This window comes from Ochotona princeps, chromosome 6 (genome assembly GCF_030435755.1).
Source record: "Ochotona princeps isolate mOchPri1 chromosome 6, mOchPri1.hap1, whole genome shotgun sequence".
NCBI classification, from domain to species: domain Eukaryota; kingdom Metazoa; phylum Chordata; class Mammalia; order Lagomorpha; family Ochotonidae; genus Ochotona; species Ochotona princeps.
The window spans coordinates 34,399,318-34,414,729 of record NC_080837.1 but is presented as its reverse complement, the minus strand read 5'-3'; the positions used below and the strand labels follow the sequence as shown (position 1 = coordinate 34,414,729).

At 43.9% G+C, this 15,412-nt stretch overlaps 1 protein-coding gene across 3 annotated transcripts in view; it reads left to right on the top strand.

Moving 5' to 3' along the window:
• CTDSPL2 (CTD small phosphatase like 2) overlaps window positions 1-15,412 on the top strand; it is a 72,130-nt gene that overhangs the window by 16,308 nt on the left and 40,410 nt on the right. For all 3 annotated transcript variants that reach the window (XM_036495391.2, XM_004578120.3, XM_004578121.3), the window contains exon 2: window positions 7,669-7,878. In XM_036495391.2, the coding sequence (XP_036351284.2) occupies window positions 7,693-7,878 (186 nt within the window). In that variant the 5' untranslated portion in view covers window positions 7,669-7,692. The remainder of the gene's footprint in view (window positions 1-7,668; window positions 7,879-15,412) is intronic.

Sequence of the window (15,412 nt, the reverse complement as noted above, 5' to 3'; positions counted from 1 at the left end):
CAGTACAGTCCGTTCCATTACCAGTTTCACAGCTCAGCATTGTTAAGTGATTAGAAGTTCTTCAAAGGAAGAGTTACTGGCATTGGAAATCTTTAGGATTGACTCAGATCCCAGAAAAAGTGTGGTCAGCCTGGAGCTACCTAAGCGGCAATTCAGACAACCAATACCCCAGAGCTCCCTGGCCGGTTGGCCAGCAGGCTCAGCCTGGCGCCAAATGGCGCACTGGCCGCCCGGCTCCAGCTCAGCATGAGCACATGTTGGCTGGGATCGGGATCCGTGCTAGACGCTCCCTCCTGCAGCCCCCAGCAGCCTCCTGGCTGCTGAAGTTTAAACCCGTGTTGGGACAATTTTACTGTACTTTCATTTTCTTGTCAATAAGAGTTGAAGTAGGTGACTTCATGTGTTTCTTTGGATGTGAATTTTTTTCTTTTTTTTTTCTTTTTAATTCAGGGAGGTAGATTGTTGATATCTCCCACTTACAGTTGACTCCCTAAGTGCCCAAACAGTGGTATCTGAACCCAGGTCTAAAGTCAGGAGCCTGGAACAATTAGGGTCTCTATGGGCCCGGCGGTGTGGCCTAGCAGCTAAAGTCCTCGTCTTGAAAGCCCCAGGATCCCATATGGGCGCCGGTTCTAATCCCAGCAGCTCCACTTCCCATCCAGCTCCCTGCTTGTGGCCTGGGAAAGCAGTCGAGGACGGCCCAAGGCTTTGGGACCCTGCACCCGTGTGGGAGACCCGGAAGAGGTTCCCGGTTCCTGGCTTTGGATCAGCGCGCACTGGCCGTTGCGGCTCACTTGGGGAGTGAGTCATTGGACGGAAGATCTTCCTCTTTGTTTCTCCTCCTCTCTGTATATCTGACTTTGTAATAAACTGAATAAATCTTTAAAAAACCAATTAGGGTCTCTAGGTAGGAGGTGAGGACCCAACTACTTAAGCCATTGCCTACTGCAGTTAACATTGTAAGTGATAGTAGTAGGAAGCTGGACTCTAGAGCAGAGCCAGGACTAGAACCCAGTGTTGGATGCAGATGTTCGTGTGATGTATAAACTGCTGCACTGAACAGTTGTCTCTGAATTTCGTGTTTAAAGTATTATTGTGCATCTTTAGAAATGATCCAGCCATCATTGTGAAACCTGAAGGGCAGAGTGAAGAGAGATACGGGCAGAGACAGAGACGGACAGATTCCTGTGCCAACAAGGATTAGACTGAGCTGCAACTGAGAGCTGGAAATTAATCCAGGTATCTCTTGACAGGAACCTGGAATCAGGGAGAAATAAAACCCAGGTTTCCACAGTGAGATGCATCTTTTTTTTTTTTTTTTTAAGAAAGATCTGTTCTAGTTATTTGAAAAGCAGACTGACAGATCTCTCACCTGTGAATCAACTCCCAGGTGACTGCAGCAGCTGGTCCTGGCCAAATCAAAGCTAGGATCCTTCCAGGCCATGTGGGTGACAGGGACTACAAGCCCTTGGACCATCATCTGCTGGCAAGCACTTTTTTTTTTTTTTTTTAACATTTTAAAAATTACTGTTGTTTTATTTGAGAGAGCGCAAGAAAACTAAACAGATCTCTGCCTGCTGTTTTTTTTTTTTTTCCTCCAAGTATTTGCAGCAGCTAGGATTGGGCCAAGCTAAAACTAGGATCCCAGAATTCTAATGAGGTCTCCTGTGTGGGTGGCAGAGTCCCAAGTACTTGAGCCATCCTCTGTTGTGTTCCAGGATATGCATCCGCTGGAAGCGGGATCTGAAGGGGAGGAGTCAGGACTCACATCAGACCTCCAGTAGGGGACACAGGCCTCCTAAGTGGCTGTTTAATCAGTATGTCACCCACCCCCCCCCCCCCCGTGTGTGTGCCTTAACTAGTGACTTAGCTGCTTGGCCAGCTCCTCCTTGTTTTGTTTATTAGTTGAGTTGTATTCCTGGAATTCATTTATTAACTGACTGATGATTTTTCCCATTGTATTGTAATTTCAGAAGGGTAAAATCTTTCTATATCTTATTTATTACTTTCTCATTGTTTACCTAGCCTGGTGCCTGAGTGTGCTTAAGTGCTCAATAAGTATTTGTGAAGCAGATGCTGATGTTATAGGTGAAGATAGCATGTATACGTGCTGTTTAGTATGCGATAATATTTCAGAAGTTGTTGCAAATATTGCTCATGATAATATAAAATAGAAGGCATAACTTAACTTTAAGTGTTAAAGTTTTGGGGATACACTTTTGCACAGTGACTAAATTTCCAGGTGATAGTGTGGTGACACAGCAAGCTAATCTTCCACCTGTGGTGCTGACACCTATTGGGGTGATAGTTCCTGTTCCAGCTTTTCCACTTCTTCTACTTCTGTTTTGTTTTGCTTTGTTTCAAGATTTATTCATTCTTATTGGAAACTCAGATTTACAGAGAGTAGAAGAGACAGAAAGATTTTCCATATTGGTTCACTCCCTGAGTGGCCACCATAGCCAAAGCTGAGTCACTTCGGAGCCAGGAGCTAGGAGCTTGTTCTGGGTCTCCCATGTTGGTGCAGGGTCCCAGGGTTTTGGGCCGTCCTTAACTACTTTCCAAGGGAGCTAGATGGGAAGCAGAACAGCCAGGACGTGAACCAATGCCTATATGTGATCCCAGAGCTTGAATGGGGAGGATTTCGCCATTTGAACCATTGCCTGGGACGCTCAGCTGCTGCACTTCTGACCCAGCTTCCCTGCTGGTGGCCTGGGAAAGCAGGGGAGAGTGGCTTAGGTCCTTGAACCCCTTCTCCCACATTGGAGATCTGGAGCAAGTTCTTGCCTCCTGGCTTCTGACTGTTCCAGCTCCAGCTATTGCAACCATGTGGAGAGTAAAGCAGTAGATGGAAGATATCTCTCTCTCTTTAAATATGGCTTTCAAATAAATATAAATACAAATATTTAAAGAAGAAAAAAGAATGCTTGTATTATCACACATTGGAGTGACTAGATTTGGATCCTGGTACCACTTCTGATTACCGCTTTTGCTGTTACCTACCCTGGGAGGTGTTAAAATGATGGGTGATGGTTCATGGGAAATAGGGATTGGGTTCCCAGTTCTGGGTATTGGGGATGTTCCGGCGGGGCAGGGGTTAACCAGTGGATAAAAGACGTCTATCTCTCTCTGCCTTTTTCCCTCTCTTCCTGTCTTTAAGATAGCTTTATTTATGTGCATGTATATGTATGTCACAGAGCGAGAAAAGGAGATAGTCAAGAGATGTTTCGTCTGCTGTTTCTCTTCCTAAGTGGCCCTTATTGCCAGATCTCTGAGCCAGGTTGAAGTCAGGAACTCCATCCTGGTCTCCCATTGGTCTCCAGCCCAGGGGCGGAGGAGGGTTAGGGTCATCCTCACTCTTTGTTGTTGTTGTTAGATATTTATATATTTGAAAGGCACAATCACAGAGAGTAATGAAGAAACAGAGATATCTTCCATGTACCTTAAATGGCCTTAGGGGCTGGAGCTGTGCCAATTTGAAGCCAGAAGCCAGAAACAACTTCTGAGTCTCCCATGTGGGTGTAGGAATTTCAACACTTGGACCATGTCTGCTGCTTTCCAAGGCAGATGAGCAGGGAGCTGGATTGGAAGTGGAACAGCTGGGACTCAAACTGACACTCATATGAAATGCTGCCATTGTAGGCAGCAGCTTTAGCTGATATGCCTTGGTGCTGGCCCAGATGCTTTCACTGTCTTTACAAGGTACATTATCAGGAAGTTGCATAGGAAGTGGAGAAGCTGGAACTTGATCCTGGGTAACCTTCTGTGCCCATAGTGCCTGCCCATTTGGTTTTGCAATAAACTTCCATACAATCTGGACATTTAAAAAGCTACTTTTTGGGTTAATATTTACTTGTTTTTTGTTTGAAAGGCAGGGCTACAGAAAGAAGACACAGAGAGGTCTTCTATCCACTGACTGACTGTATTTGCTGCAATGAGCAGAGCTGGGGCTGTCTGAAACCAGGAATCAGCAGCTTCTTCTGGGTCGGCTACATGGATATAAGAGCCCAAACTTGAGCCATCTTCGTGGCCTTCCCAAGCCATAAGCAGGCATGGACTTTAGACTACTATGCCATGGTGTCCCCTAAAAAACTTTTTTTAAAAAGTTAATTTCTTGGGCCCGGCTTGGTAGCCTAGTGCCTAAAGTCCTCGCCTTGAACATGTTGGAATTCCATCTGGACGCCGGTTCTAATCCCAGCAGCCCCACTTCCCATTCAGCTCCCTGCTTGTGGTCTGGGAAAGCAGTTGAGCACGGCCCAGAACCTTGGGATCCTACACCCGCATGGGAGACCCAGAAGAGGCTCTTGGCTCCTGGCTTTGGATTGGCTCAGCTCCAGCCATTGCGACCACTTGGGGGAGTGAACTATCAGATTCAAGATCTTCCTCTCTGTCACTCTCCTCTCTGTATGTCTGTCTTTCCAATAAAAATAATAAATAAATCTTTAAAAATTAATTTTTTATTTGAAACCTTTTTTAAGATAAATAGTTTTAGAGCTTAGCCTCTGCCTGAGGGCCAGCATCTCATATAGGTGCTGGTTTGAGTTCTGGCTACTCCATTTCCTTCTTTCCTTCTTTCCTTCTTTCCTCCCTCCCTTCTTTCTTTCTTCCCTTCCTTCCTTCCTTCCTTTCTCTCTCTCTCTCTCTCTCTGTCTCTAACACTTACTTATATTGTTTTATTGGAAAGTCAGATTTACAGAGAGAAAGATCTTACATCTGCTGGTTCATTCCCCAAGTTGCTGCAATGGCTGAAACTGAACTGATCAGGATCCAGGAGCTGCTTCTGGGTCTCCCAGCCAGATGCAGGGTACCAAGGCTTTGGGCCATCCTCTGATACTTTCCCAGGCCACAAGCAGGGAGCTGGAAGAGAAGTGGAACAGCTAGGGTATGAACTGGCACCCATATGGGATCCTAATGTATGCAAGGCAAATGCTTTATTTGCTACGCTATCGCACTAGGCCCAACTGCTCCATTTTTGATCCAGCTCCCTACTAATGCTCCTGGGAAATAGTGGAAGATGGCCCAAATAATTGGACCCCTATGCCAACTTTAGAGACCCAGAAGAAGCTTCGAGCTTCTGGCTTTGGACTGGCCTAGCTCTGGTCATTGGGAAAGTAAACCAGCAGATGGAAGATTTGTCCTCCTCTGTCTGTAAATATGTCTTTCAAATAAAAATAAATAAATCTTAAAAGAATTGTTTTTTGGGGGGTCTGGCTTTTTAAAAATTATTTTTATTTTTGATGATTTTTACATAGTTGATTAGGGTGATTAGGGTCAGGGCTACAGGAAGGTGGTTGAAATCACCATTTCCACATTCTCTTTGTTTATCTTCCAGTATCTGGGGTAAGGGCGGAGATAAAGGGAGAAGCCATACCTAGCCTCCCAAATATTCTGCACCCTGGGATGGAGGCCAGCCACCCAACACCACTCCAGTGTCCCTGATGTGGGGCATGCTTGAGGGTCCTGCTTATGAGGTTTCGATATTTCGACAGTGTCGAATTACTAATATTGCTGCTCTGAGGACAATGAAATTTCTCCAGACTCCACCGGTTGACATAGTCCACCTTAGAGTCTCCGTTTGCCCAGTTATTCACTGCCAACACTTTGCTGTGATAGTTGATCAATTTGTTCTGTCCTCCATCTTCTGTTCTGGTACCAGGTGTCCTCTGCAGATTCCAGTGTACTGCCATGTCTTCCATGTGCACCTGGATATGCTATCCAGTGCTCCATCTAAGCCATTGAGGAGGCTCAGCTCTGACACATATACTCCATGGCAGACCATGGTACCTGCAATTCTCTCCATGGTTGGGGTTCTGAGTCCAGCAATTCAGTTGGAGGGATCCCCAGAGGAACTTCGTCTGAGGTGATCCCAGACCTGATTCTTGTGTGCTTGCCAATAGAGGGTCTGGCACAAACCATTGCCCCAATCAGCTTGTGCACATGCTGGTGGTTGCAATTACTGGGTCAGTTCTGTTTCCAGCCATGTCTTCTGTACAAACCAGTGGGTGTTGCAGCCCAGCCCAATCCTCCCCACCACACACACAGACCTCACACAACCCAATGGGAGCTGCAGCCTAGTCAGAGTGACTCACAATAATCACCCCCCAGGCCTTCCCCCAGCCTGGTTCCCCTGCTTGCCAGTATGTAAAACAGACTGGTCTAGTCTGTCCCACATCCCATTCAACTCTCTTACATGTCAATGGGCATTGTAGCTTAGTTCAATTTTTTTTTTCTCTGTATTTTTATTTTGTTGATGATCTTTACATAGTGGATCAGGGCACTGCGGATCAAGGGATAGAGAAAAGTGGGTCAGTCCATGGTTATCACACTCCTTTTTTTCGTTCTTGTATCTGGGGGAAGGGGAGAGATAAGGGGAAAAGCATAACCCAGCCTCCCAACCATCCCAGTGTCCCTGATGTAGGGCCTACTCCAAGGGCTCCACTCAAGTGGTTCATAATTGAACAGTCCTGAATTGCTGTTGATCTTGCCACTCCAGGCACAATGAAATCTCTCCAGAATCCGCTGGCTGACATAGTCTATCTTAGAGTCTCCATTTTTGTAGATTATCACTGCCAACCCTTGCCTGTCCTCCATCCTCTGTTCTGGTGCCAGATGTCCTCTGCAGGTTCTAATGTACTGTTATATCCTCCATGTGAAATTGGCCATGCTGTCCATTGTTTCATCTAAGCCACCGAGGCCCAGCTCTGACATAAGCATTCCATGGTTAAACCATGGACCCTGCAATTTTCTCAATGGTTAAAGTTCTGAGTCCAGTGGTTCAGTTGGAGGGATCCCCAAAGCTACCTCATCTGAGGTAATCCCAGACCTGATTCTTGTGTTTGCCAATACAGAGACTGGCACAGATACTATATAGGGGCTAGCACTATATTATACCAGGCCAAGCCTCTGTCTGTGGCACCAGCATTCCATATGGGCACTGGTTCTAGTCTAACGTGCTGTATTTCTAATCCAGCTCCCTGCTGATGTGCATGGGAAAGCAGTAGAGGATAGCCCAGAAACCCAGAAGATACTCCTGACTCCTGGCTTTTGACTAGTCCACTTCTGGCCATTGCAGCCATTTGAGGAATGAACCAGCAGATGGAAAACCTGTCTCTCCTCCTTTCCTCTGTTTTTGTAAATAAAGTAAAAATAAAAAAGCAAATAAATAAATAATTCAAATAAAGATAAATGGATCTTTTTTATAATGCAAGTTCTTTTTTTTTTAATTTATTTATTACAAAGTCAGATATACAGAGAGGAGGAGAGGAGGAGAGGAAGAGGAGGAAGATCTTCCGTCCGATGATTCACTCCCCAAGTGAGAGCAACGGCTGGTGCTGTGCCGATCCGAAGCCGGGAACCAGGAACCTCTTCCGGGTCTCCCACGCGGGTGCAGTGTCCCAAAGCTTTGGGCTGTCCTCTCCTGCTTTCCCAGGCCACAAGCAGGGAGCTGGATGGGAAGTGGAGCTTCCGGGATTAGAACCAGTGCCCATATGGGATCCCGGTGCGTTCAAGGCAAGGACTTTAGCTGCTAGGCCACGCTGCCGGGCCTGATAAATGGATCTTAACAACAAAAACAAAAAAGATGTAGGGTCTGGCTACCAGTTAAAAAATACATATTTAAGCTGAACATATTTGGGTTGAATTTTAATAACCTGTGTTGTTTTTTTCTTACAGTTTTACATGCGGCACCCGTGAAAGATGAGGCTGAGAACAAGGAAAACGTCTCAGCAATCAAATCAAATACAAACCCAGCGCACTGCCAGAGCAAAGAGGAAATTTTCAGAAGTTGATGATAGTCTACCCTCAGGAGGAGAAAAACCACCCAAGAATGAAACCGGCTTGTTGTCTTCAATTAAAAAATTCATTAAAGGAAGCACACCCAAGGTAATGGTTTTGTTTTGTATTTATATATCATTCAAAGGGAAGTTTAGCATGTTTGTGCATGTATAGATCATAAACTACTGTTGGTATAATCTGTTCTAAGGAGATGTCTACATAAAGGTGTTATTTTACTGTTAAAATATTACTTGAATATTCAGAATATGTAATGGCAGTTCAAGAACATAACTGGTTCCCCTAGACTAATCCACTTAGCTTTGTATCTTTTCAGTAAAGCATTAATGTGACTCAAAATTTTGCTTTCTTTTAATGAATTTTTTAATTTTTATTTCAAAGAAAAGTTAGTGTGTAATCATGGAGATGATTTTTTTAATCTGAATTCTAACATTTGAACAATAAAATTGTATTTGTTAAAGAGCAAACATTTATTAGAAGAAATTAGAAACTGAGCTGTAGTCATGTGCTTTTAATTTAAGCTTGTAGACCAAGTTGAGTCATTTTCATATACCTCTTAGAACATCAAGATGATAGTAAAATGAGACTAATACTGATTGCTTATCTGTATATGAATTGCTTTCAGATTAGGTGTTATAACAGGAGGAAAAGCTGTTTGGAAAACTTGAATGCACTTTGTGAATGTTATTCGTTGTAGATAAGTTATGACTACTGCTTTTTTATTTCTGGGGAAAATAATTTATATAATGAAATTTTCATTCTACTTTAAGCATATCCTTTTGATAAATAGAAAAACAGGTCACTTCATTGATTTATTCATGGTTTTAGATTTTGCTTCAAATAATTAATTAAGCCTAGTTATTGTGAACTGTTGGTCAAGATTAATAAGAAATATCTTATTTGTGTAGGCTTTTATTTAATTGTGCTTTAAAATATTTTTTGTTGATAGTATTTTGAGGGAGAGCGAGACCTGTGGGTAGAGTGACAGAGAGGCAGAGAATGTGATCAAGTGCCACTTTGCTGGTTCACTCTCCAGATGTCCTCGGTGCCAGCCAGGGACTCAGTCTAGGCTTCTCATGTGGTTGGCAGGAATCCGGGCACTTGAACCGTAACCACTGCCCTAAAGTTGGAACTGCCCTAAACGTTGGAATCAGGAGCTGTGGTTGAGAATTGAATTCAAATATTCAAATATGGAGCATAGATACTTTCCTTTCTTTTTCTTTTTATCTTTCTCCCTTTCTTTCTGTCCCCTGCTTCATTCCTTTTCTTCCCCTCCCTCCTCATTACTACCTTCCTCCCTTTTTCCTTTCCTGTTATTCTTTCCTCTTATTTTGTATTTACTTGAGAGAAACAGGACTGAGGCAAGCCAATCTTCCATCCACTGGTTCACATTCCAAATGCCCAGAACCTAAGAAAGGAGCTGGAAGGTCAGTCTAGGTCTAAGTGGATAGGTCTGAGTGTGGGCTTGGGTCCTTGAGCCATCACCTGCTGCTTCTGGGGTATGTATTACGGGAGGCTGGAATTGGAAATAGAGCAAGAATCAGCCAGGCACTGTTGAGAATGAGAAGTGAGACTCTGAAGCAGTGGACCTGGACGGACGTCCACTGGTGTCTTAATAGGCAAACCAAATGCCACCTGTTTGTTAATTTTGAATAAACATGTTTTTAAAAAGTTTTTGAGTTCATTTATAGAAACCTACACATTTCTAGTATTATATAGCATGGATTAAATGCCTTCTAGAAATGTAAATTCTCATTTTGTAAATTTCTGATGGATTGTTATTAACTTCTGTTGGTAAAAAAACTTACTGTTCCATGGTGGGAGGGTTTGGGGAGGGGTGGGGAGAACCCAAGTATCTATGTAACTGTGTCACATAATACAATGTAATTAATGAAGTTAAATAATAAATAATTAAAAAAAAAAAAGAAAAAAAAACTTACTGTTTTTCTATTTCATTTTTCTAAACAGTTGTACTTGTTATAAAGTGCTTTTTTCCTTTTTTACATTCTTTCACTTGAAAATAAATAATGTGGTTATACATGTGCAAGTGAAAGCCCTTGGTCATGATTTAACCTAAACATATTCTGAGTATGTATCACTGTCTTGATCACTTTATGTTATTCATGAAAGAAAAATATAAGCATTTTTTCCTATTGGAAAGTCAAATATACAGAGAGGCAGAGAGACAGAGAAGGTCTTCCATCTGCTGATTCACTCCCCAAGTGGCTGCAACAGCCAGTGCTGAGCTAATCCAAAGCCAGGATGCCGGAGCCTCTTCTGGGTCTCGTATGTGGATGCAGGGTCCCAAAGCTTTGGGACATCCTCTGCTTTCCCAGGCCACAAGCAGGGAACTGGATGGGAAGTGGAGCTGCCGGGATTAGAACCAGCGCCCATATGGGATCCCGGGGCTTTCAAGGTGAGGACTTTAGCCGCTAGGCCACTGCGCTGGACCCTACCACTGCCTTTTCAAACCTGTTTTGAAAATCCCTGTGCTGCCAGTTTGATTTCCCTGGTACTTTTTTGCTGAAGCTGTATGCTTGAAACTGGATTTAAAAAAAAAAAAAAAAAAAAACAACTTTTTTTTTTTTTTTTTTTTTAAGATTTATTTATTTTTACCACAAAGTCAGACATACAGAGAGGAGGAGAGACAGAGAGGAAGATCTTCCATCCGATGATTCACTCCCCAAGTGAGTCGCAACGGGCCGGTGCTGCGCCCATCTGAAGCTGGGAACCAGGAACCTCCTCCGGGTCTCCCACGCGGGTGCAGGGTCCCAGTGCTCCAGGCCGTCCTCAACTGCTTTCCCAGGCCACAGGCAGGGAGCTGGATGGGAAGTGGGGCTGCCGGGATTAGAACCAATGCCCATATGGGATCCCGGCGCTTCAAGGCGAGAACTTTAGCTGCTAGGCCACGCCACCGGGCCCAACAACTTTTTTTTTTAAGCTGTGGTTTTGACATCGCCTTTCACACTAATGATTCTGACTTGTAGAAATTTGCTTTCCTCCTTTTTTTTTTTCACTGTGACAATTTCTAGAACTTTATATGTCTGCTGGTGTTTTTGCTATTTTTCACATTAAGTGCTCATTTTACAGGGAGAGTCTTTTGTTGTTATTGTTTACTTAATTGAAAGACAGAGAGGGACGGGCAGGCAGACAAAAGACAGATTCTTTATCTACTGGTTTGCTCCCTAACTGCCACTAAGAGAGCAGGACCAGGCTGGAACCAGAAGACTGAAATTGGACCCAAGTTTCCCAAGTGGGTGGCCAGGACCCAAGTATGGAAACTATTACCTGCTACCTCTCAAGGTTAACAGGACACTGGAATAAAAAATTACTTGATTCCAAACATTCTGATATAGTATGTAGGCTTCACAAGTCACATTTCAACAGTACATTCTTATCCCACCTGCCAATTTTAATGTGTTCTAGTAGTAACTTTGCCATAAATTATCCATGAGAATATTAACGTAAACTAAACATAGGTTGTTGTTCATTTATGGATATAAGGAATGAGTGTATTAGCTTCTCAGGGTTGCTGTAACAAAATATTTACATAAATGGCTAGAAACAGAAAGTATGTTTTTTTTTTTTTAAAGATTTATTTATTTTTACTGGAAAGGCGGGTATACAGAGAGGAGGAGAGACAGAGAGGAAGATCTTCCGTCCGATGATTCACTCCCCAAGTGAGCACAACGGCCAGTACTGCGCCGATCCGAAGCTGGGAAGCTGGAACCTCTTCTGGGTCTCCCACGTGGGTGCAGGGTCCCAAAACTTTGGGCCGTCCTCAACTGTTTTCCCAGGCCAGAAGCAGGGAGCTGGATGGGAAATGGAGCTGCCGGGATTAGAACCAGCGCCCATGTGGGATCCTGGGCCTTTGCAAGGCAAGGACTTTAAGCACTACGCTATTGTGCCGGGCCCAGTATGTTGTTTTTATTCAAAGTTTTGTAGTCTGTAAATCCAAGACCAAGATGCTAGCAGAATTATTACTTCTAATGCCTCTGCCTTTAACTTGCGAATGGTCACCTGCTTCCTGTGTGCCAAGTGATTACTTCTTTAACTGTATCTTGGTGTTCAGAGGCTTGTTAGATTACTTAAGGATCTCTTAAGTTATCCTCAGGTATGTCACATTCTGAAGTACTCAGGGTTAGGGCTTTCAATGCATGCATTTTAGGTGGGTGGGGGACAAAATGGGTCATGTACGAGAAAAAGTTGACATTTTTGGTCTCTTCAAATCCAGATCTGTGATTCAAAGAGTTACTGCTTCTCTGAAAATTCTCTAAAAATTATGAATGATCATTAAGGAAAGCCAAGAATCATTCATGTATACCCTTTCTACTTTTAATGCAATGAGATTTCCTTCTTTTTAAAAATTTACCTATCTGTTTGTTTATTTGTTTGGAAGGGGAGAGAGCAAGCAAGCGAACAAGCTTCCATCATTTGGGTCTCTTATGTGAGTGGTGACAGGAGCCCAACCAGTCAGGCCAATTCTCCTTCTTTCTCCAGACATGTTATTAGAGAGCTGGAGCACAAGTGGAGCAGCGAAGACAGGAACCAGCATTTATATGGGATGCTGGCATTGCAGGTGGTAGCTTAACTTAATGCACCACAACGCCGGCCCTCTAAATTTCTCTATATTTAATAAAGTGAAGGCCTAATAACTAAAGAATATTTGTTTTTTACCAGGAATCTCTCTACACCCAGATATGTGGTTTCTACAGTATCTTCTTCTTTTTTTTCTAAAGATTTATTTATTTTTATTGCAAAGTCAGATATACAGAGAGGAGGAGAGACAGAGAGGAAGATCTTCCATCTGATGGTTCACTCCCCAAGTGAGCACAACGGCCGGTGCTGCGCCGAACCGAAGCCAGGAACCTGGAACATCCTTCAGGTCTCCCACAAGGGTGTAGGAGACCAAGGCTTTGGGCTGTCCACAACTGCTTTCCCAGGCCACAAGCAGGGAGCTGGATGGGAAGTGGAGCCACCGGGATTAGAACCGGCGCCCATATAGGATCCCGGTGCATCCAAGGCGAGGACTTTAGCTGCTAGGCCACGCTGCCGTGCCTGTCCCTGCAGTCTTAAAGTCTTTCCACACTGTACTTACTGGTGCTTTATGTGCCACTACTAGAATTCTTGACCTGCTGGCCGCCAGGTCTGAAGGGCTACCCAGACATATCTTGGGTGGAACCTGTAGGCTATTTACCCACTAGAATATTGTTGCAGGCCCTCTGTTATTATGGCCTTGAAACAGATAAACATATAATACATACATACATTCCTTAAAAATTGGGGAAAAGCAAGGGGTTCCTTCCTCTACCCACACCAATATGAATATCCAGTTAATCAAGCGATTTTTTTTTTATTACATTGCATTATGAGACAACAGTTTTATAGGTACTGGGATTCTCCCCACCCCTCCCCAAACCCTATCCCCATGGTGGATTCCTCCACCTTGCTGCATTTCCACAGTTCAAGTTCAGTTGGGATTCTTTCATTGCAAGCATATACCAAGCATAGAGTCCAGTATCTTATTGTCCAGATAAGTTCAATGGCTTGTTGGGGAGACCATCTCTGGCCTTAAGGTAGAGCCGGCAGAGTATCATCCCGATCAGTTGAAAGCCCCAACGAAACATCAGCAACAATTTATAACGTTATGGAATTAGTGGACATAGTATTGAGTAATCAATATGCTTAAAAAATTGCAAGTTCTTAACCACATCCTGTGACTTCTTCATTGACATTTTGATTTTAGTTTATATACAGCCTGGTTCTATACACCTTAAAATGGCTATACTGGGCCCGGCGGCTGGCCTAGTGGCTAAAGTCCTCGCCTTGAACGCGCTGGGATCCCACATGGGCGCCGGTTCTAATCCCAGCAGCCCCGCTTCCCATCCTGCTCCCTGCTTGTGGCCTGGGAAAGCAGTTGAGGACAGCCCAGTGCTTTGGGACCCTGCACCCGCGTGGGAGACCCGGAAGAGGTTCCAGGTTCCCGGCATCGGATCGGTGCAGCACCGGCCGTTGTGGCTCACTTGGGGAGTGAATCATCGGACGGAAGATCTTCCTCTCTGTCTCTCTTCCTCTGTATGTCTGACTTTGTAATAAAAATAAATAAATCTTTAAAAAAAAAATGGTTATACTATTCAGTTGTCTCGTGTCTATTTTCAGTGTAGTATTTAGCTTTTTATAGCGTTGAAGCGTAATTTTGGTGAACCTGGCTTTTTTTTTTTTTTTCCGGAAGTCTAAACGGCTTATAACTCTAACAAGACATATGTTAACAGTTTAGGTGCAGAACAGTTTTATGGAGGGGTGTGCAGAGAAATCTTCAATGCCCTAGAGAGGAGTAACTAATCTTTGTGTCCCACCTAGTAAGATATAAGTGAGTCCACGCTGACCGCTTCCTGTCTGATTCTAGGCTTTCCTTGTTCTCTGTCTATCTATTCTAGATTTTTTGTTCGTTTGTTTGGTTGGTTATTTGTTTGTTTTGAGGGGTTTCTGGAGCGATCCTGATGGTCATTGCCAGAGAGGGAGTGGACCGAAAGTTGGAACCAAGCGAGGACCAGAGAGAGCTCCTCTCATGAGCTCTTCTTCCATCCCCACATGGGATGGAAGGAAGAAGTCCAAATCCTCCCTCACAGGATCCAAGAGCATCAGAACAACAGCCAGGAGCCCTGAACAGTCCACAGAAACAGAAGAACAGTAAACTTCCTTCGGGAGTAGCGAGGGGAACTCTCAAGCGATATTTTTTAAGAAGAATTTTCTGTTTGCATTAGATTGAATTTTGGAAGTCAAAAGCCATTTTTTTTTTTAAAAGATTTATTTTAGTTTTATTTGGCAGAAATACAGAGAGGAGAGACAGAGAGGAAGATCTTCCATCTGATGATTCACTCCCCAAGTGGCCGCAACTGCTGGAGCTGAGCCAATCCAAAGCCAGGAGCCTCTTCCGGATCTCCCACGTGGGTGCAGGGTCCAAAGCTGTGGGATGTCCTCAACTGCTTTCCCAGGCCACAAGCGGGGAGCTGGATGGGAAGTGGGGCTGCAAGATTAGAACTGGCGCCCATGTGGGATCCTGGCACATTCAAGGCCAGGGCTTTAGCCGCTGGGCACAGCTATGCCTGTTTTTTTTTTTTTTTTTTTCCGTTATATGCCTTATGCCTTATTAGCAGAGTATTTACTCTTCTGTATGTGGTTCATTATAATAATTTTGCATGGAATTTGACTTTTTAAAATTTATTTATTTACATATTTTTAAAAGATACTTATTTTTATTGGAAAGTCAGATTTACAGAGAGAAGGAGAGACAGAAAGATCTTCTATCCACTGGTTCACTATCCAAGTGTCCACAGTGGCTGGAGCGGAGCCCATTTGAAGCCAGGAGATTCTTCCAGGTCTCTCTCGTGGGCATAGGGTCTCAAGGCTTTGGACCATCCTCTGCTGCTTTCCTAGGTAATAAGCAGGGAGCTGAAAGGAAGTGGAGCAGCTGGGATTTGAATTAATGCCTTATGGGATCCCAGTGCATACAAGGCGAGGACTTTTAACTGCTAGATGATCACACTGGACACTATTTAATTATTTCTAGATAATTAGAAGGTGGGGAGGGAGGGAGGGAGGGAGAGAAGGAGAGAGGGAGAGA